This window comes from Miniopterus schreibersii, assembly GCF_964146895.1.
Source record: "Miniopterus schreibersii genome assembly, chromosome: 15".
Taxonomy (NCBI): Eukaryota; Metazoa; Chordata; class Mammalia; order Chiroptera; family Miniopteridae; genus Miniopterus; species Miniopterus schreibersii.
In genome coordinates this window covers 45,647,199-45,670,610 of record NC_138115.1, presented here as the reverse complement: position 1 = coordinate 45,670,610, position 23,412 = coordinate 45,647,199, and the positions used below count along the sequence as shown (strand labels likewise).

Below are 23,412 nucleotides of genomic sequence, written 5' to 3'. Positions count from 1 at the left end.
TGCAATCTCAACACTGGGAGGCAAAGCTAACATACCAGATGGCCGAATCGGGATCATCAGGAATGTGAACTTGCTTAGGATGGGTAGAAACTGTAATAAAATGAAGTATTAACAGTTGGGCATACACATAATCCCACATTTGTGTTCCAAAACCTGACAATGTAAGAGCATGATGGGAGAGTGAGCTGACAGATCATGTGGAAAAGACCAGAGGCGGTTAGCAGGAGCAAGTTCCACATGAACCAATGGTAAGCGAGAAGAGTGGAGTGTCCTTAACGACGGTCCATCCCCTCAGCTCAGCACCGCCATCACTGCAGCCTGAATGCCTTGCTGGGACATGACTGCCACACCACGAGGGCATGTGAAATCAGGATGGCGAAGGCTCTAAACTCCAGGAACGCCCGAGTGTGAAATGAGGCCTATTGTCTTTAGAAGCTTCCCGTCTCCAGGTGAAAGCAGGTGCCAGGCAGCTGTCTAGCCTGGAGTGGCCATCGGGGCCTGTGACTGATGGGTAGGAGTTATAGGGGAGGTTTCAGCTTAGTGTTATGAAGCTCTACCACACAGTAAACGGTACTGGGGGCCAAAAGGGATGGGAGAAAGTTCTCCTTGATATTCACAAGCTCAAAAGATCACCTGCTTGCCACAGGACTCCTGTGTGGGGAACGTGTGTTTGGGGAGAGTACAAGCAAAGCAGGGTATAGTCTGGTTCCAACTCCTGGCTGGTCATTAGAATCACCACTGTTGCTTGTTTAAAAACTGTTGATTCTGGCCTCACACCACATCTATTGAATCAGAATCTTCAAGGGTGGGATTAGAGAATCTATATTTTTTTGAAGTTTACCAGGTGGACTGTTCTAGATTGAGACTAAATATAATAACAAAAAACAATGAATATATGAACCTTGATTGATGCCTAGATTTTTTAAAAGTATAAAGATATTTTGGGAACACTGAGAAAAATTTTAAGAGATTGTTTATTAGATTAGATTGTTTATTGAATTCTTGGTAATGTTCTTACATGTGGTAATAATAGTAATTTGGAAAGATAGGGGAATTACTTTATTCTGAGGTGATACAGGAAAGTATTAAAAAGTGAAGAGCCATGTCTACAACTTTTTTTAAACAATGAATTCATTTTAAACAGTTCAAAAAAAAAATAAAGTAAATGAGACAAAATACTGAGACAGAAAGCATTCACTGTACTCTTCTTTCAACTTTTCGTAGAGTTGAAAATTTTCAAAATAAAATTGGGGGGGAAAATTAAGCTACCTGGACTCTGATGTGAGACCAACGTGCAGCCCACCGGACAAGATTGTCTCTGTGGCTCCATCTGGCCTGAGAGCCTGCAGCCCAACATGAGGCCGGCTTCATGGTGTACAGAGCTGGAGGCTGGGTTGGGCAGTGGTACATTTACACAATGGACTACTACTAGGCCAAAAATAGAATGAAATCTTACCATTTGCGACAGCATGGATGGACCTAGAGAATATTATGTTCCGGGAAATAAGGCAGTCAGAGAAAGACAAATACCATATTATGATCTCACTTATATGTGGAATCTAATGAGCAAAATAAACAAAACTGAAACAGACTCATAGAGAACGGACCAATGGTTGCTGGAGGGGAGGGAGGTTAGGGCACTGGGTGAAAGAGGTGAAGGGACTGAAGAGCACAAACTGGTAGTCACAGAAGTCATGGGGAAGCTGGTACAGCACAGGAAATACAGTCTGCATAACTGTGATAACTGTGTATGGCGCCAGTTGGGGTACTGCAAAATCAAGGGGAACACTATGTAAGTATATGACTGACTAACCACTAAGCTGTACACCCAAAACCAATACATAAAAAATAATTTTATTTTTTTAAAAGGAGGGGCCTGTGGGGAAAAAAACAATTATATGCAAATATCTGGAGGTGAGAAATGTTGAAAAGGCAATTGTCCTGCTCTGGGTTGTCACAGAGAAAAGAATTGTGCTGATAGAAAATAATTACATGTAAATGAATTTTAAACAAATATTTCCATTAGAAAGTGGAGGTCATTCCTCTCCTTATACTACCTACCTCCTTTTTATAATAGCTGTGGATTATTATTTCATTCCTATTGTCAAAACAATGTTAGTAAAACAAAATTACATCATTACCCAGGAGTTCATTTCCCTCACACCCCTTGTAACTACGCTACTTGTACATATTTGTGTCACAGTCTCAATCCAGAGACTGAAATAAAGATGTCACTGGGGGTAGATGGTGATCTGGCAGCGAGCCCCTGACCCACAGAGAGGCTTCCAGCAGCAGAGCCCAGCGGACTGGCCCTTTTCCCCCAGTAGCCTCCCCTCACACCGACAGACCCCGAGTGTAAATGGGGCAGGAGGCAGGGTCCCAGGCTCAGCCTGACAATTGGGCAGGAAGGAATGACTAGATGGAAATCTGCTCAAGTTCCACAATGAGGTACTCCTTTGATCAGAGGGCATGCACACTATGCTGCGGAGAGGCCCGGGGGTCTGCTGCAGCTGAGTCCAAATAATTAACAGTTCCATCAGGGGAGGCTGAAGCAATCTGATCCAGAGAAAAATTCTAAGTTCTGCCTACTATTTACATTTTAAAGTTTGTTTTGGTAGGGCTATTAATTGAAATACTGAGATAATTCAAACATCACTGTGTATACCAACAAAGCTTATACATATAAAAATGGTAGGGTGACTACATTTTTGAAATTAGCTATCTCTGTTTTTCACAATGATCAGGTAGCATTTTTCAAAGTAACTAAAAACTTAAGATGCTACAATTTATTGATTTAAAAATCAAGATTCTCTGCCATCTAGGTGTAGAGAGAATAGCAGGTGACAGACTGGGGAAAGACGACGAGACTCGCCTCTACACAGTGGGCACCCAGGACTTCCCCCACAGAGCTGCCCCTCAGGCTCGTGGAGGAACACCTGGACCCCACTACCACCTCGACAACAAGAAGAGAAAGTAACAGATCTTTGGTCACAGTGACATGCTGGCTCTTTATCCCAGGGAAGAGAAGGTGGCAAAGCTAACAAGGAACGATGTGATAAAAGAGGGTGGTGTTAATCAGGCTACCGTGTTCTGACCCCCAACTTCTTTCTTCTTTACCCAAACCGTTATCTGAAAGCCTTGGCATTTCTTAGAGACAAACATAAAGCACAAGAATAGTCGTGATAACACCTCTTGGAAAGGCAGCAGTGATATGACACGTTTAGACAAGTTTCTGGGTCCTGAGTTAAGGTATTTCACTGCCTATACTTAGGATGGTCCATGAAAAGAACCCAGGTAAAGCCAAATCTAGAGATCTGGCTCAGGAAATGCCAGCTTCCCCCAGAGATAACTGTCTTTGGGCCACTGACTCAAACTCCACCTTCCCTGTGTCACCCAGGCAGACAGGCACAAAGGAGAGCAAATCAAGAGCAGGTGAATAGGTGGGCACAGACCCTGCTTCGGTTCCTTAACCTCTGGAACAAAAGGCTCACCTGGAAAGCAAGGAGCGCATCAATCTGGCACCATGGAGCCACTGAAAAGAACTGCATCTCTAGGGGTTCTGGTAAACCCCACAAAGCAACATCCTCTGACTTTCAAATTGTGGTGACTGTTTATCCCAAAGAGCTAAGGAGGGTTCAAGTCAGAGGACAGTAAAGTCCCTCTGGCTCAATGACAGACAAGAAACCAGATGCCTCTTACCCAGCAGGCCCCAGGATTGCAGATACCCGTGTCGTACATGTTTGAGTCCAAAGCTTCCATGCATGGGACGGGCTGAACGTTCCTTAGGGTTTCTTCTCAGTCCTGTGTGCCTCACTCCTGGTGGGTTGCCTCCTCGGAAAGGCAAACCTTGGATTTGCTTGCGCATTTCCTCACGGGTAAAACCACAGTGATGTTTACCTCAGGGGTCATTGCAAGGTAATACACGTGAAGTACTCAGAATAGTATACAGAGCACAGAGTGAGCAGAAATAAAAGTGTCGAGAGAAAGAGCAGTTTCCACAAGGAGGAACAAGGGACAAATACATGGGGGCAAAGTAGGCTTACGGCTGTGAGTATGCGAAACCACTTATTCTTGCACTATTATTTATTCATCATTGTATTACTGGATGAACTGTGAACCTACTTTTGCTCATCCTGTATAACACGTCAACAGGGTAATTAATACACAGAGGACACCTAAAAGCCACCTCTAAGTCCAACTCAGGTCCCAGGGAAAGAAAACGCACAATACTGGGTGCTAAGAACGCTGAGCTGATACATTAGAAGTTGCATGACTCGGAGACATGAAGATAAAATGCCTTCACATCCAGTACACTCCGAGGGGCCTGAGCACAGTGTCATCTCATGCACACAGTCTTCCTGTTAACCTGCACAGAGCAGCCCTTGATCCACAGGGGTTAGTTCCCTTAACAATTAGTTCCCATGTCAAATAAAATACTAACCAAAAAGCTTTAGCTCTTTCATCTTTTAGGGAGAAGTTCAGTCTTAAATTTAGAAGCCCATCATTTTTTAATAAGCAAAGCCCCCTGAAACACACAAGCCTGAAGAGGGCACACTGCTCCATGCGGGTGACGTCACATTCTGAAGGAAACACTAGGGCGGCTTTTTCCCCGGCAGTCCTGCCTGCTCCTTGGCTTTGAGCTCCTCCAGCTTCTTCTTGTAGCGCGCCATGAAATAATCATCGGGTTCAATCCCGGCCGTCTTCAAGTTTTCCATGATCTTTTCCAGTCTGAGGACTGATCGAGCTCCCTCAACCTTCCTTGTACTCAGGTACAGAGTGAACTCCTGGAAATCCAGGAGCTTACAGGTGTCCACAGAACAGATATTCCTGACATCACTAGTTCTATCCAAATGAGGGAAAAACACCAGCCCTGCCAGCTTCTCCAGGTCCTGAAGACTCACTTGGAATTCACTTAATTGGGGTTGGAAGCCAATGGCTTCATTGGGCACCACGAAGGCCCCTAGTGCCAGCGGTTCAGTAGACAATGGGCTTCTGCGAGCCAGGATCACCTTATAAAGGTGTGAGGGGACTGCTACATTGTCCTCGCCAATCACCTAAAAACAAAGCAGCAATATTAGTGATAATAATCTATGCTAGCAGTTCCCAAATTTTTCATGTGAAGACTTTTGATGAATTTCTAAAAATACACTTATAAGATATCCCATCCCAATCTCTGCTGTTTGTAGGACAAAGGAATGCCATGAGTGAGTCCTGGGTTTTCTAATGGACAAGAAAAGCTGTAATTTTTGCTTCACCTCATAATCAGAACTTCTGCTACTCTAAACATTTAAAAGCCAAAACTGCCAGTGTGGGAACTCCTAGCTCTAGAAACAAAAATACGGCCTTAGTTTATCAAATTCACTAGGGAGTTAAACAAACAGCCTTTACTTTTAAAATTAAGTAAATGTAAATGCTACATGCTCAGAGGCTTGCACACTCTTGGGCCTACTACCAGACACAAACTTCCCCGTGTGACATCAAATCACACCCTTTGGAAAGGTGTCCACACAACAACGAAGCCAGAGCCAGGGTCAGGTCTGGGAACAGCCTGGCTGCCTGTGTAGCTTGGCTGTAATAATAAAATAACATTGTTATGAAATCTTTTCAAATTTCCTTCCAATTGGCTTAAAAGCCGTATCTGTTTTCTGAAAAAGAAAAACTGAACATCCATTTCCTTAATGGTCCCCAGTAAAACAACACAATCCAACACTACTATGCTCAGGTCCTACCATTCTCAGGCCCTCCCATGGTGAGGCATCCCTCCAGAGCAAACCTGCTGCTGCAGGGGACCCTGCTGGAGCCCAGATGAGGCAGAGGGATGAGAGCTGCAGAGGGTTCTTTTCTACTTTCCCCGAGCTCCTACCTACATGGCACACAGCCCAAGAACTCCGTGGCCATCTGCTGTCTGGCATGCATGGAGGTCACACTACCAAGACAAACTGCAGAGCTGCAGGGAAGATCCATCACAGGAAAGATTTCTGTAACTAACTGTCTCTGAAGTTAGTGAAAATGGTTGGTCAGGGAGCAGTTTAAAGTTCACGAAATTATACAATCTATAGACACAAACCTCCCACCCCCTCCAAGTCATTTATGCAGCTGGGAGAAAAACATGCTCTTCAAGGCAAAGACACACTGGAGGTGAACTCCATGGAGGCCTACAGTGAGCCCAGAGACCACCAACAGATGTTAATTCAGCAACACAACTCAGAGGCCCTGTGCCTGGCACCGCTGGAAACAGAAAGGAATAAGCTTAAAGTAAACACCTGCTCTGAAGAAGCTTCCCACCTAGAGGAATCAGCACCATAGCTTTCACTGCAGGCAGGATGTGGGAGACACCACTACAGAGCACAAGCAACAGCGCTAAGAAGCCCGGGACCAGAACTGAGGGCACAGCAGCAGCTGAACCCTAATGTACAAGGGGGAAGTGTAAGTGGGCTTCCAGGGTTCCAGGCGCTAGCTGGGGAGCCTGCAGTTAAGCAAACCCTTGCTGCCCCCTGGTGGATATCCTCCATCACTGCAGCACAGTTCTCGGCTCCAACTGCAAGGAGCCTTCGAGACCCTTCATTTGATTACCTTCTCTCCTCATGGGCTCTTTGTCTACAAACAAATGGCAATTTTCAAAAGCAATTAATTGGCCCTGTTCATTTGCTGCCAAACAGGGCTTCTAATCCGGTTCATTAAATTCCAGCCAAAAGTAAATAAGTTTGACATTTTAAGATTCATCTTTTTACCTCAAGGAAATGTATCAGTTCTCTTAGGTTTTCAAAAACTCACAATAGCTAGAGGGCCTGTATGACTACTTCTGAGAAACCTCAGAGACCAAGAAGTTCTTACTAATCACGAGGTGTGATTCTTCCACCCACAACATTTTCACATAGTTCAATAAAGAGGGACAAAATACTGTCCCTGGAAACAACGAGCAAATGAAACCTTAGCCATTCGCTATCCTATTTGTTTCGGTCTGCTTTGTTCTCAGGAAGTAAACATCTTTAGACTCTAATACAGGAATCAGTCCTATTTGGAAACTGAGAAAGATCACTGTTTCTTCCTTGAATTTAAGACTTAAAAAAAAATTCCTAAACTATTTTAGAGCTATCATCTTCTTTGTAGACAGCTCAACCTACAAAATAAATTTTTTCCACTTTTGGGAAAACTGGAAGATTTTCAGAAAATGTTTCTTGAAACTACTAGGGTACTGAAGCAGAATGGTTCAGTGGACTCAAATCCCAGAGATCTGGTCAAGCCCCGGCTTTGCTACTAAACTGTAAGACACATCCACCAGTATCTTCTTTACTGATCCATAAAATAGGTAATAACAATCCCAATGCTGCCTATTTCTTAGGATAGTTAAGAAGACACAAAGATATGTTCGTTAAAAAATAGATTTTAAAATCTGCAAGACTTTAATATAAAAAGCTATTTTTGTAGTGGATGTCATTCAGAAGATAGGAATGCAACTGCATGTGGTACAAAAGACAGTTCTGCAGAGGAACTGAGAGGAAACTCGGGGTCAAGCAAGATTAGACCAGTTAAAGGGAGACACTAGGGCTTCAGGAGGAGAAAGCAGGTTGGATGCAAATGATGGCCCAGACGACTCGAAGACAACGTGAACAAGTCTTTAGTACCAGCAAGTCAGTAAAATCCTTTTCATAGAAGATTTAGGTACAAAAATACTTTACAGAAGAAATCCTTGCTGCTGTTCAAATACTAAAAAGCACTGAACTCTTGTCAAGATTGTAACAAAAACTGGAAATCAACTGGAAGGGACGAGAAAATATGATACAGATAAAGTTGTAACCCTGCACTCACTAGTGCCTTGAAGTTATTTTTCATATGTGCTGGCCTGAGCAGGTTTCCTTCCATGCAAGAGACAGAAATGATAATTTGCTGCCTTCCTCCACCCCTGCCTCCAACCCCCAACTCCACACACACACAGCTGGGCCCTCATGCTGACTCAGGAACAGAAGAGACCAGCAGCAAACAATGCCCAGCCTAAGTCTACCATCCTTCATGCCAACTATGCCTCAAGTGAAATACTAAGCAGGACCATGAAAAAAATATATGTACCTGCTAGAACCAGACAGACATAAGACACTTGATTTCATTCCCCTGGTAAGACAAAAAAAGAAATTCCAAAAATAAAACTGCTGGACATATCAAGAGACTAAGCGCCTAAAAAGTCATGTCAATCAAGTGAAAGAAACAAAGAAAGTGTGATAAATGGGGAATCCATACCTGAGAGGACAGAGGAACAATAAAAGTGAGGGAATCGCAAGGTGTGGGAAGTCACCAGGAATGTGGCCACCCCTGCGCCATCTGTAAAGCCTCTGCAGGTACCTGTGCAGCAGCACAAACCTGGGAGAGAGAGGCCTTTCCCTCCGGGGCACCTGGTCTGGGCAAGGGGGCGGGAAACTATCAGTCACATAAAACAAACACCATCTTCCCAGATGTCATTTCTACTTGGACGTTTAGAATGGAGTTAAGGAGATACTTAACCAGTAAAATAATTTATTTTTCAATTAAAACAAACAGATATGGAAAAGATTTGCCTAAAGTTAAAAAAGGAAATTTCAAAAAAATTACTCCCTGCCCGGCCGGGAGTGGCTCAGCGGTTGAGCGTCGACCTAGGATCCAGGCGATCGAGGTTCGATTCCCGGTCAGGGCACCTGCCCTGGTTTCGGGCTAGCCGATCAGTGACTCTCATCATTGATGTTTCTATCTCTGTCTCTCCCTCTCCTTTCCTCTCTCTGAAATCAACAAAGATATATTTAAAAAAAAAAAAAATTACTCCCTCATGACTTCATGTGATGCCTCAAGATCCCTGGAGGCATGTATTCGATTTCTTCCCCCTCTAGGAACTGGTGACTGTTTGATAAGGGATGCTGTAGACAGAAAACAAGACTGTCAAGCACTTCTAATGTTACCACCACCACCGAGATGTAAAATCTGAAGCTCACTTTTTGTCAGGTCAATTATAATGTTCAGGCCAGAATCTTCAGGTACGTTTCACTTGTCTGGAATCAATCTCTTCTGGAAACATGCACATCAGAGAAAGCACATGGATGACCTCGGCTATAATAAAGGGGGTGATTCTGATTAGAGCTGTCAGATGACTCACTTCTGATAAAATCACTGCTACTAATATCCCCTTAGGCTCACAAACACTCAAGTCCTATGATGCTGTGATCCTCTCCTACATATTCTAATGGACATTTCTGCCTGGCTATAAGGAATCCTCCTCCTGGCCCATTTTCTGTTCTCATTTTTGCACGCTAGCAAATATCACTTGTAACTGCTCTCCATCCACACTATCCCTTACCTCCTGACCTTAAGCTTCCGTGCATGAAAAGCATAGCAATCCCTTTGTAGACTTCTGAGAGCTTCAAAGAACAATGCTATGAATAACTGGAAATTCTCATACAAGTGTTCGGACCCATGCTTGCATCTCCCCTTTGACAATTACTAGCTATGTGACTTGGACTTGACCCCTCGAAACCATAATTTCCTTGCCTATAAAAGATAACTTTCTACTTGTATAAAAGGGCTGTTTGTGAGGACTGCATGGGATAGATGTATGAAGCTACTTATACACTGTATGGTATATATGGCCCTCAGTAAATACCAGTTCATTGCTTCATTTCCTCCAAAGGTACACATGTGTGCTTCCTGCTAGATAGAAACCTAAATAAATGTCCTTACTTTTATTAGCTACATTCTCCTAAAATAAGGTTAGACTATATTTGTAAATAAGCAGTAAATATTAAATGGCTGGATCTGAGAAAATGAAACTTCCCGGGCATTCAGAACTGCCACACCTAACTGCAAAACACTCCCTTGGAAACAGGAATTCCCAAGTCACATATTTATTCCTCTCGAGGAACAGACCCATGTCTAGGGCTGGGCAGTGCTGTGCCCTCTTTCTCAGCATCACAAAAGGACATGGTTTTTTCCACAACTGTTTTACTATGAATTGCTAGAAAACAGCTGAATTATTTATCTGGGCACTCAAGGTCTTTACCACCTGGCCCCAACCACCCTTCCTTCTATTTTTGTCTCCTTCCTTATATGAACACTCCAACCAAAATGTCAGGAGCTCACTGTTTCTCAGCACATACCCTACCTTTTCCTCTGTCTTCTGTTTTCCTTCGGGGTCTGTTTTCCCTAACCAAATTCCCCCAAGTTTATATGTGCAAGTATGTACGAGCACATATACAAAATTTCTGGTCCAACTCAATTCTTAAAGCGGCAAGCTCTGAGACAATTTTTCCAATTTAATTTACCAAGTGACCATATTTTGCTTTATACATAGACATAGATACATGCTAACAGACAAGCTAAAGATTTTAAGTTTAAAATTTCACCTGAAATCAAGTTGAATCTGCAAAATAATGCCATATCTAACAAAAGCTGTATTAGAGGAATTGTTAGTGAAAAATCAAATATATAAAAGTAGATTTCACTTTGATATGATTTCAAGGAAGAATAAAAAAACTATATGCCTCTCAGAAATATAGATTCCTATAAACATTCAACTCTACATACACATACATCTCGCACACACATGCACACGCACACAGTTATCTGTTTTCTTATGACCAGGGTCTATAAATCTTGTTCTCAAAAACATAGAAACATTGAAAATGGAAGGGAAAAAGCTCCCAATAGCGAGCCACTAATGGCAACAGAATTCACATACTTTCTTCTTAGGGCTCTCTCCACCCATTATAAAAGGCTAAAAATAAATGTGGTGAACACACATGACAAGCCAAACAGCCGACCGAGCACTCAAGAATCAACTTGTTATCCAGATCTTGGTTTCTAAATACCAATCTCCATTAAAAGGAAAGAGGGCTCCTCGAGGAAATGGCTAATCACAGAGTTTGGCCAAAAAGAGTCTGGAAAATCACTTTACGCCGGAAAGTAGGAAGTGCTAGAACGGTGATGATGTCAAAAGGACGCAGCGGACAGTGTCAAGGGGCTCCCACTGGCCAAATGTGGGCAAATCTGAGCATCAAAATGAATACATAGTAAAATGGTTAAAACTCACTGAATAAATGAAGAATCATGAGTTCACACTGATACTAAATAAGAAAAAGCTCTTCCTCAGTAGAATGTCAACTAATAAATGTAGAAGGGCCCTGGCTGGGTAGCTCAGTTGGTTAGAGCATCATCCCATGCACCAAAAAGGTTGCAGGTTGAATTACCAGTGAGGGCACATATCTAAGTTGTGGGTTCGACTCCCAGTCAGGCTGTGTACAGGAAGCAACCCATCGATGCTTCTCTCTCATATCAGTGCTTCTCTCTCCCGTCCTCTCTCTCAAACCAATAAACACATCCTCGGTGAAGATAAAAAAAATGTAGGAGGAATAAGAATTAGACAACCACCATCTGGCGGCTCCAGCAGTACTATCTGATTCGGACGGGAATCATCCCCAGGGCGCTAAAACAAGCAGGTGAGGAAAAGAGTACTTACATGGTCTCACAGTATTTCCAGAGATTACGAACCCATTTCAAAGGGGAAAACTGCAACTTAGCAGTGAGTCAATCTGGAAGAGACCACCTTAACCACGTGACCAAAGCTAAAGCCATCAATGGCAAAACAAACCATCCGTGCTTCCCACCGTGACGCACTGAGGCGACACAGGAGCACCGCTGCGTTCTGCCAGAAACACGACTGGACCTAATCCCGAGGAAACGACAGACAGGCCGAAATTGAGAACATGCTGCAAAACCAGCTCATGTTCTTCAAAAATGTCAGCGTTGTTAAGGACAAAAACACTGCAGAACTGTTTCAGATTAAGGGACACTAAGGAGACAGGATGATTAAATGCAATGCTCGAGCCTGGACCTCCTCCTGAGTCAGTTCTCCGCTGGCCGTGCCTTCCTTGAAGTGCTTCCTTCCCTTGCCTTCTGATGATTTCCCTCTGCCTCAAAGGTTGCACCTTCTGACTCCTTTGCAGGACCATCCTCCCCCTCTCGACCTCCGTCTGAGTTCTCCATGGTTCAGACCTCAGATCTGTTCTCTCCTATCCGTACTCATTTACATGATCTCATTGTAGCTTTAAATACCACCTCTGTGCTGACCACTCCCAACAACCTCTCTTCTGAGATCCAAACTCACAGCCTGACGACTCAGAATCTCCATGTGCACATCAACAATGTCACATTTACACAAACAAAACACAACCCCTGATATCTAGCCTCTAAACCTGCTCCTCTCGGGTCTTCATGATCTCAGACTGCAAACCTAGATATTATCCTTGACTCTTTCCCTCTATTCTATTACTAATCCATCCGGAAGTGCCATCGATTCTACCTGCAAGGCACATCCTACATCAGACCGTTTCTAACCATTTCTACCACCACTACCCTATTCAAGTCGTTACTATTTCTCATTTACACTACTCCGTTAGCCTCCTCTAGTTCTACCTCGTCTTCTGTTCCTCACATACAGCAGCCAGACTGGCTTTAAAAATATAAACAAGATTGTGCCACCATCCTGGTCAAAGCCTCCCAAGAGGGTCCCACCTCAATGAACACCATCCAGACTTCTTCCCCTTGCCTCCCTCTGTGGTTTATCCCCCCCTCCTCAGTGTGCTCTCTGCTCTAGTCACACAGGCACTCTTGCTGCTCCTGAACACGTCAGGCTAAATCTCGCCCGTCTCTGCACTTGCTTGACAACTCTTTGTGGGTCGCTCCATCCTTTCCCTTAGGTTTCTGCTCAATCTCACTTCCCCTGAGTGGCCCAGCCATTCTTTCTTCCCTAGCCCACTACAACTCTTTACCATGTCTTATTTTTCTATGTGGCATTTTGTTGGCTGTGTATCTCCTCCACTATAATGCAACCTCCATGTAACATACAACCTTGTTTAATGCTGTATCAGAAGCACACAGAACAGCACCAGCTACATCTTGGGAGCTTAATAAATATTGGTTGAATAAAAGAAAGGAATAGAAGGAGAGAGGGAGGGAGTTAACAAGTAGTCCCATTAGAACAGAAGTCAGAGGGCTCCAAGAATAATGTCTTAAGAAGAAACTGATTTACCCTTTAAAAAAACGGTGATAAGGTTAAATGCTCTGAGTAGAAAATAAAAGCATATTATTTCATTTTTAAGAACAGCAATTATAATACACTGCCACCTTTACTTTCCACTTCTGTTTTTTGTTTGTGGTAATACTTATCTCAAGTGGCACAGACGTAATGATATAGGATTATATCTACTTCTTTACAAGTCCAAACATTCTACTTATACATTCATAATACTATAAATGCTGGTTTTATATTTTCAATAGACCTAGGATTATAAACCCAAAGACCAATGAGGGCTAAATGGAAAATGTAAATAGGTGAAATGGGCCAGGCGAGGAACACAGTGAACTGAAAAACTGTAAGGCTATAATTTCTTGCTTTGTTATTAATAAGTAATTTGTGGGGGGATACTTTTACATGTATATATCCTATTCATAGTATGTATATATCCTATTGATAATGACCTATTCCTCATAAAATTTCACTTGCTAGGTTTAGCCTCCATAGTGATTCTTGTCTGAAACATATTACTATAATGGTTGCAAATGATTTTTCTCTTTCATTCTTACAAACTTATTGACATTCTATGGTAAGCTGTTCCTTATACCCATGTATTTACTTAGTTACTAAAAGTATGGATTTTTATTTAATTCAATAGGACTATAATCCCAGAACCATGCTGCTGACCACAAATGCCCTGTACTCACACTGCTCCATCCTCTGGCATTCCCATGTTCCCCACCCCTACCCCACGCTTTAATATAATTAACTGATAGCACATCTGTCTCCCCTTCTAAACTGTAAGCTCCTTGAAGTCAATGGCTGCTTTTTAATACATCATTATATCCTCTATGCCAATCATTCCATGCTCAATAAATATTGTTTAAAAAATACAAGACAGCAGGAGATTATACTCATACAAATAGCATAAGCCTGAATGTTAAAACATGTCCCCACCTGGTAGCTAACTACTTTCTTTCCGTCGCTTCCAGTCTGAGGTAAGGTCAACGGTCCAGATACGACCCAAACATCTTCAAACCTCTCCGTCAGCTCTCGACAGTACATTTCTATCCTGAAAAACAAAGCAAAACAATGCCTGACATTCTCACAGGCATAGACAGAGAGGAAGTGAACCACACAAAATTCCCAGGCAAGATGCCAAGAATACCTAACTACAGAAACTAACATAAACGAGAGAATATGGCACAGGACATTACACGCATATAAGCAATGCCTTCCCCACTTTGTTTACTGCACAAAAAACTGAAAAATCACATGCATTAATACAGCTAGCTACACTTTACCGTGTGCCTTCCATGTTCATTTTAGAACTGAAATTGTTTTGTTTCCTCCCTTATTTTTCTCTGCCATAGTTCTCAAACTTTTTACAAGAATTAAGTATCATTCTACTAAGTTGATATCTCTTTATTTAACCATTCCTATTGTGGGACAACTGGGTTTATCCTAATATCTTATACAATGCAACATTGTATTAATTCCTTAGGATAAATTTCAAGGGCCAGAATTACTTTACTGAATATTTTAATGACACCTGATTATATGAAACACTAATGGGATTTTTAATGGGATTGTCCCAATTTACTCTATAAATTGCAAAACAATACAGCAGTTTCACAACAATCTTTACCACACTTTAAAAACTGTTTTTGCTCATTTACTGGATAAAAATGGCCAGCAGTTAATATGCACTTTCTTATACTGCAGGTGAGCTTTATGAGAAAACAATGCATGTCACCAATTCCTGTTTCCTTACCCAAAAAGTAAAGTCAGTATCATACCTTACAGCATATATGCCCAATAACAAAGCAGAGTTTTCCTCCCCAAAACATATCCCTTAGGAAAGAAAAATGTTAACTGCTTCCACAGGTATGCAATCAGACAGAATATGAAAAGGAAACTATAGGACAAATATCCCAGATTTTCAACAATTTGCAAGAGAAAAAAAAAAAAAAAGAGGAAGGGAAACCTACAGATTAAGAGACTGAAGAGAAATATTACCCAAATCTACAGGTAGGCCTTGTTTAAAGCCTGATTCAAACCAACCAACAACAACAAAAATTAAAGACAATCAGGAAAATTTGAACAATGACTGTAAAATTGGTAATAAGGAATTACTATTAAATGTTTGAGGGGCAATAAAAGTACCATAGTTATATTTTAAAAGAATCCTTTTCTTCTAAAACTATATATTGAAATAGTAAAATAACATACCTGTGACCTGCTTACAATAATCTGAGTAGGGGAAGGGAGGGTATGTAGATGAAACAAATGTGGGCCATGACTGATAACAGATCATCACTGAAGACTTTTTTAATTGTTTTATTTTAAACCACAAAAGTACTGTTTGGAGAAAACGCAGTAGCTTGAAACCACCTTAATCAGTGCTAGTTTTAAATGCTTAAAGAGACACCCTGACAAAACTGATTTAAAAATGGGTTGATGGTTATATTTAATTGTACCAAACAGTTTTTTAAAGGTAGAAACTCCTGAAATACAAATAGAGAAAAATATGGTGTTCTCTGGACATATTCTAAAATATTCTAGGCCTCCATGATAATATTTTTAGTAGTTTCTTCCAGAAATTGACTTCTGACTAGGGGCAAACATGATCAAAATGGCTGGCTATGTTCTGAAGTCTGAACTCCACAGAAAACTATACTCCTGAAATACAGCAAAGAAAACTAGTCCAAAGTACTTCATGAAAGTACTACCAGTAGTAATAGCTTTTGAAAAACAAAGACAGAAACACTTGACAAGCAACTAGTAAATTCTCCTCACATCATCTCCCACAGAATCACATTTTTAAAACTCTCACCCCTCACCTGTTCCAATATCCAGCATTATTATCAAAATCCTGAGGCACAATATTAGAAAGGTAAAAGGTTTCAGCCATGGCTTTCTGTGAAAAGAAACAATAGTAACTTGTACTGAAATGCCTCCCCCTTGGAGAAGGACTTCACAAAACAGACAGGGACAAGTGTTCCTTATTCATGCTTAGCTCTAGGCAATTACAGCCACTACTTGTTAGACAAACTAAAGCCACAGCTATTCCAGGACAGAAAGTTCAATGATGATTATTCAAAATAAGGACTTTAACAAAATGAGTAGAATGGTGTGCTAGCTTTCTTCATAATTTATAAAATCCAAACCTACAGTGTAGATTCTAAGAACTAAAAGTTTCCAATATGAAGATAAAGGGTTTTAAGCTAAATTCTGGTTTTAAGCCTCTGGCAAGTTACAGGAGTTTTATTTAAATAGTACAGTACAAACATATTAGTTCCAAAGTGGCAGAGAAACATTCTTGTTCTGGCCACATGTTCATTCATTTTATACTTCTGACCCATAAACACAAAGCCCTGTAAGTATATTTCCTTTCATTGATCTAGACTTACTGCCAAAGGCACCAACTACCTGCTCTTCAAGCAGTGGCTCTCACCCTTGGCTGCACACTGGAAAATCTAGGAAGCTTTAAAAATATTGGTGCCTGGCCCAGCCAGAGTAGCTCAGTTGGTTAAGCATCCGTCCTGTGCACCATAAGGTTGCCAGTTCAATTCCGTTAGGGAACATACCTGGGTTGTGGGTTCGATCCCCTGTCCAGACACGTATGGAGGGCAACCAATTAATGTTTCTCTCTCTCTCTCCTTCCTCTCTCTCCCCCCTTCCTCTCTCTAAGCATGGCCTCAAGGGGGGATTAAAAAATACAATATATATATAGATATAGATATATAGATAGATGATAGATAGATAGATAGATATAGATAGATGATAGATGATTAGATAGATAGATAGATAGATAGATAGATAGATAGATAGATAGATAGATAGATAGATGATAGATGATAGATAGATAACCTGGGTTCCACCCTCTAGAGTTTCTGATTTAACTGTCTGGGTTACAGGTCTGGACATCAGAAATTTTTAAAACTTCCCCAGGTGGTTATAATGAGTATCTGAAGTTGAGAACCTCTATCTTAATGATGATAATCACCAACAATCCATGCAGTAAATGTCAATGTCATAAAAGACATTTCTCTTCCTTTTTGGCAGAGAAATTATCCTAAATTAAAGGAGAATAGAGATATATGACAACTAAATGTATTACGTGATTCATAATTGGATACTGGATCCAAAAAAAGCTGTAAAGAACATAATTGGAACAATTTGGCAAATCTGAAATGCAAATTATGTATATTATTGTACAAATATACAAAAACACATTTGCACACATTTTTTTCATATAATGACACTCTACAAATATTCCCCATTCTTAACTGATAGTTTCCTAAGCAATATATTTTGGAATGAAGTGTTATGTCTGCGATGGTTAAAATTTTATACACATACACACACATAAAGTGAATGTACCAAAATGTGTTTGCTGTTCTCTTTTCAACTTTTATGCAGGTCTGAAACTTTTCAAAATAAAAATGAGTAGCTTCAACTCCTATTGACTTTCCAGTTCCCTTTTACATGGCATTAGTTTTCCTCATTCAACCTGTTTAAAAATGTCTCAGCATCTGAGCAAAAAATAAAGCCAGGAAAAAAGTACATAAAAATGGAGGCTAGAAATTCTCAAGTTTTAAGGTTTGGCTGCTAGGTTGTTAATCTCCAAGTCCCATGGCACAACACCAGCTCTGTATTCCCACCCCTCCCCCACAATATGCCTACAGATGAAAACTTGTTATTTCCTGCTGGAGCCATGTGTCCTCGTGACCATCCACTTCCAATGTAGTCCTTGTTGAAGGCACTGAAGGTTGGAGGGATGTTGGGATCAGGCTTGAATTTACAATCTTTTCTGTCTGCATCACCTGAAGAAAAAAAACACACAAAATGGGTAAGTTATCAGTAGACAAATATCCCTGATGATTCTCTAAGCAAGGCGAGCTGGTTGCTCTGGCCAGTATCTCTCTGAGCAGCTAGTAGTTAGTGACTTCATGCATGTCTCAAGTTCCTGGGATAGTTCAGATACTTCATCTGAATTTAGCAAGGAGAGTCTAGGAAAGAATGCTTTTCATACAGTGTAGCTATCTCATATACTTTTGTTTATGGCCTTTCAAGTTTAAGGGGGAAAAATTTCCCTGGATAGTATTTACATAAAAACAATGACCAATTAAGTATCTGAACTGTTTAAATAAAAAGCTTGGCTACTAAATAAATTCTTGCTTTTTAAAAAGACCCCCACATATTGTATTTTGTACAACCGTATTTAACAAGTTTACATGGACTAAAATAATGGATATATATAGACACAAAACAATTTGTTCTGGGCAGGCACAGCCGAGCGGAGGGGGAGAGTGTCTCTGATATCTTGCTTACTGCCTCTCAAGCCAAGACAAAACAAATATTCAAGTTATGCGTTCAATCCAGAAAATTCCTGAAATAAGTACCACATGGGAGAGAAGAAATCTCAATTTTACTTATATTCTGATAGCTCCAGAAGGAGTTTGCCACAGTGGACATCAGCAAATCCTAGCACTACATTTTCCAGTGTCATTAGGACAGATCTTGTTAAATTACAAAAATTATGAGGACAAATGCTACTGAAAAAAGGTGTAAAATGGAGATTGATTACAATGTCATTTCATTCAGCCAAGAATAATTTTTAAATTATCAGATCCCAAGATTCAGAGTAAAATATCTAATACCTAGCTTTTTGGAATCTTCATTAAAAAAAAAGTAACTGGGAATACAGAATCATCAGTAAACGTCTCCAAGTGTCATTACCATGGAAGTCGCTTCCTTGTATGCCTAGTTATGTCTGCCTGGCGTTCGCTGCCCTTGAAAAATCATTTGTGGGCATTTCTAAAGGCTTAGGATGAAGATGCCTTCCTAGCGCAAGGATATAAACTTACTTCTATCAGGTGTCTGGAGGCAACAGCAGTGGAGGACCATATTAAACCAAGCTCAGGACTTAAGCTCACGAAATTGGGTCCTTGATCTATCCAGGCTACATGGCTTTGGGCTACAAGTCTGCACGATAGGCAGTTTGTGGCCTCAACTTCTGCAGAACAAGCCTTTTATTCTTTTTGACCCTTCTCTGCTCAGGGCAGGATGACCTTTCACATAGTCCTGTATGCTGGGCAGGCAAGTTAGCTCTGGTTCACCCTTTCCCAGGGTGCAGCCCTCTAGGGTTCCAGGTTAATGTTCAGAGGTTCTCCTATAAGGCAATCTACCTTGGGTGAACCCTGGGTCTTGCCTTCAGTCCACCTCATCCTACAAGGCTGCAGAACCAAAGGCAATGTGGCTTTGATTTGCCAGGACTGCCCTTACCTCTGTGGATTCTGGCTTTCCCCCAAATATTAGTTGAGAACCACTATCTAAATGATGATAATCACCAACAATTCATGCAGTAAATATCAATGTCATAAAAGACATTTCTCTTCTTTTTTGGCAGATAAATTATCCTAAATTAAAGGAGACTGGAGATATATGACAACTAAATGTATTATGTGATTCATAATTGGATACTGGATCCAAAAAAAACCTGTAAAGAACATAACTGGAAAAATTTGGCAAATCTGAAATGCAGATTGTATATTAGATATATAGCCTGGCAATTCTCCACTATCATGCTGACTTCATTTTTGTGTGTAGGTGTATGATTTTTTGATATACTTTTTACATACCGCTAATAACATTCTTGTTTTTAGCAAAAGAGTTAGTCTGTTTTTAGTAAGGACAGACTAAGTTAATCAAAGGGCTTTACACTAAAATCAAATAAATCACAGGTATATTCCTTTCTGTTTTCAAATATAATTGGCTCTATTTTACCTCTTTAAAACCTTACAGTTCATAGGGTTTATTATATGAAACAGTGCTTTTCTTATATGCCTCTGAAATAACTTAATAGCAGGATAAAATTAGTAAAAGCCAAAATGCCTTATACTTTGGGAAAATTTTTGCATTTAAAGGAAACTCATTAGGCTTGAGAATACATCAAATGAGTTTCTCTTGATGTAAATTTACAATCAAGTCTCAACTGCTACGATAAAGTTGACACCTACATCAGTTTCCCTCTATTGGCACATTCCAAGCCTCAAGCCTCCTGCTGTTCTGCTGGTTAGTGTACACTCTATAAAAGCATGGACGCATTCTAACATCAGCAGTTTTATATACATAAACATAGCACGCATTGCAAAGCAAAGGAGATATAAACTATGGGCCATATAGAAACTTAAAAGGAAATAAAATGAGAATAAAACAACTATGACAAAAGATAATATCCTTAATATATGAGAACTACAAACCAATTCAAAAAAGAACATCCCAACAAGGTAGAAAAGGATAATTCACAAAGAATAACTCACAAAATATTAACCCTTACTGGCAACCAATAAATGCAAGTAAAATCAGCTATTAAGTTGGTAAAAAGCCCAATAATGCCCATTATGGGTGAGGGCTGGGAGACATTGGACAAATAGTGATGGCAGGAGTGTAAACTGAAATAATCTACCCAGAAATCAATTTGATATTAAATATTGAGATCTGGTCATCTTAATTACAGGAATCTACCAAGACATAAGGGCACATGAACAGACTTAACGCACCTACCTACCTCTCCAGTCTCATTTCACATCATGTCCTCCCTTGCTGCAGCCACTCTGGCCTTCTTTTAGTTCCCCAAGGGAACAAAACTCTTCACATTGGGGCCTTGAAAGATGCAAGTATGCTTTTCTTTCTGTCTGGAATGCTCTTCTCCACACTGCATGGCCCACCAACTCCTCTGCCTAGGTAACTGCCACCTGCCCTACAGCCCACTTTGTCAAAGAAGCCTCACTAATAAAAATCAGGATCTCCTGTTATAATCTCTCATACTTGTTACTGTTCCTTAATTATACAAACCCAAGCTGCAATCACGTTTCCTTCAGAAGAGTTATCATGAATGTAATTATACGTTCATGATTACTTGTTTGCAGGTCAACTCATCCCCGCTCCAATTCAAAGTGCCAGGGAGGCAGAGACCATCTACTCTGGACACTGATATATCCCCAAGGTTTAGCAAAGCCAGATACGTGGCAGGCACTTAAAAAACATTTGTGGAGATAACGAATGAATGTGCTGTAATGTAAAAAAGGTTGAGATTATCAATAATGCCCCTTGTTCTAAATTTGGAAACATCTTTCATCAGTGCCTTTATGTCTAACCACCTACCCATTATCTTGTTTTTGGATATATGTTCAAGAACCCATCTAGGCACCCGCTTTGACTGGTCATAAGACAAGGCATGATTAGTGTAACATCTAGTCTCTGTTCCAGTTAAAGGAAATCCAAATTGTCCCAAGAGGGTCTTTTCTGCAGAACCTAAAAATGAAAAATTGGGGGTAGGGGGGGTAGGGAAGAGACAAAAATAACAAAGTTAGTGACTCTTTATTAGGAACAACAACAAAAAAATGTAAGTAAAGGAAGAGGGGTAAGATTTACAAAGGACTGAATCAAAAGTCTAATCTTAAGAGATCTCGTTTTTTACAAATATTGCCAACAATATTAATATATGTTGTGAGGTTAAACAATGCTTGAATAAGCTTGAACTTTCTTAAAATATGTTCATTTCAAACTACGTGAATGTACATTTTTAGGAACCATAAATATTATTTCAAAAGTATATTAGGCCCCCGAATTATTTCCTTATGTTTGCAGTCGATGAAATGCTGAAACGTCAATCACAGAAGTTTGTCAAATAAATCATTTTAAACTGCCAAAAATAATAATAAAAAGAGAGATCTCGTTTTTTGCAATTATTTAAAACACAAAGAGACAGCAAACAAAATATAGGTTCTGTCTATAATCAGCTGTATAGTTCTATCAAGGTAAACTGTGGCTGTATCTCATGCACTTTCAAATAAGGACCTGACCTGACCGGTCTTTCCCATCCAAATGTCAAATCTCTGCCCCACAAAGCACTGTGTATACAAAAGCCACAAAGGAAACACTCCGTCGTTCCTGGTCTCTGCTCGGACCGGACGGGAAGGAGCGCCGTCCCCGCGCGAGGCGTCGGGAAGCCCGAAGGGCCGCCCCGCCCCGACTCGGCCCACGGTTCTGAGCGGCACGTGCTGCAGCAGGGTCCTGGGAAACCTGGTTCTACCCGAGTGGGAGAAACCAGGCAGGCGTTGAACAGGGAACCGCTTTCAAAACAGCCCTCCAGGCTTTTCAACCCTCCGGGGAGCCGGGCAGTGACTGCGGTGGAGCACAGAACAGACGCGGCCCGAGCTCTCGGCTGACCGTCTAGCGGCCGACACAGGCTCCTCGCGACAAACCCCTGGGGGTAGAAGAAAGGAAGATCCCCGGGGGAAGGAAGGAGGCGGCCTCGGCGGGGCGTTGGAGAAAGGAGGCCGAGCAGGGAGACTGGAAAGGCCCCAAAGCGCGGGCCGGGAAGACGATCCATTCAAGCCCGAGGTAGGAGGCGGGCCTGCCCCCTGGCTCCGGGACCGGAACGCAGGCCCAGACGTACCTTCCGGCTCCCTCACCGCCAACGCAGCCTCGGCGCCCTGACGCCGGAGGAACTGCAAGGCCGTGAGTCCGGCTCCCGCGGCGCCCACTACAGCTCCGGCCACGAAGCCGCTTAAAAAGCGCCGGGAGCCTCGGAGGCGGGATGCAAAACTTTTGGCAGCCATCTTGGCCGACGGACCTGCCCGCCGCTGCCGCGCATGCGCACCCTGGCTTTGATGCCTGAGAGCCAATCGCAACCGCGGGACCGAGACACGCATGCGCAACCGGGGGCGGGGGCGGGGGCGGGGCCCCTCTCCGGAGAGTCGAGAGGCGGGGGCTGCAAACGCGCGCCCTCCCCGCTGCGGGCCTCGCGCGCCCCCTGGTGACAAGCCCGGCGGCCCAAGCGCGTTCCCCTCCATCCCTGGTGCACCAGACCCGGCGATGGCGGGGAGCCTGAGTCTTGAAGGCTCCGTAATGTGCATAGACAGATGCAAAAATACCTTCAGTCTAGTCCCATTTAATAGACGGGCGAACCACGGTTACCTGGTTACACGGAGGTCCTCCGAGCCGAGATTCTGGCTCAGGTCGGAATCCAAAACCTGTGCCGCATTGGAGGTCTTCCTGACACCTGGCTTTGAAGTTACAATGTGTGCAAATCATAACTTCTAAGAATAGCTTCGTACCTCCCACGGAGCTCCTTGACAAGGCAGCCCTTCGTGGTGGCTCAGGACCTGAGTCAGGGTGCAGGGGCTTGGACACCCACCACCCCCCGACCGCGCTCCACCTGGGGTGCGTTCCTTCACCCTCTAGGCGCCCCTTTCCTCTTTATAAAATAGGAAGAAGAATAAACACTCAGACCACGGTGTTTTGTGACAATTAGAGGCAAACCATGTTACCGTGTTTAGGAGAGAGCCTGGGGCATGTCGCTCTGTGAA

The 23,412-nt window shown here is 42.0% G+C and overlaps 1 protein-coding gene across 4 annotated transcripts; it reads right to left on the bottom strand.

Moving 5' to 3' along the window:
- Positions 1-957: 957 nt before the first annotated feature.
- On the bottom strand, positions 958-22,706 carry EXOG (exo/endonuclease G). 4 transcript variants are annotated; one of them, XM_081159114.1, is made up of 6 exons: positions 22,500-22,696; positions 21,203-21,352; positions 17,720-17,859; positions 15,874-15,950; positions 13,988-14,102; positions 979-5,054 (listed from the first exon to the last, which is right to left on the bottom strand). In XM_081159114.1, the coding sequence occupies exons 1-6, from the start codon at positions 22,660-22,662 to the stop codon at positions 4,593-4,595; spliced, it is 1,107 nt and encodes a 368-aa protein (XP_081015240.1). In that variant the 5' UTR covers positions 22,663-22,696; the 3' UTR covers positions 979-4,592. The 4 variants fall into 4 exon arrangements, with proteins under 4 accessions (XP_081015241.1, XP_081015240.1, XP_081015242.1 ...); XM_081159116.1 differs by having other exon boundaries at positions 980-5,054; positions 20,607-21,352; positions 22,500-22,682; XM_081159117.1 differs by having other exon boundaries at positions 980-5,054; positions 20,603-21,352; positions 22,500-22,672.
- Positions 22,707-23,412: the final 706 nt, after the last annotated feature.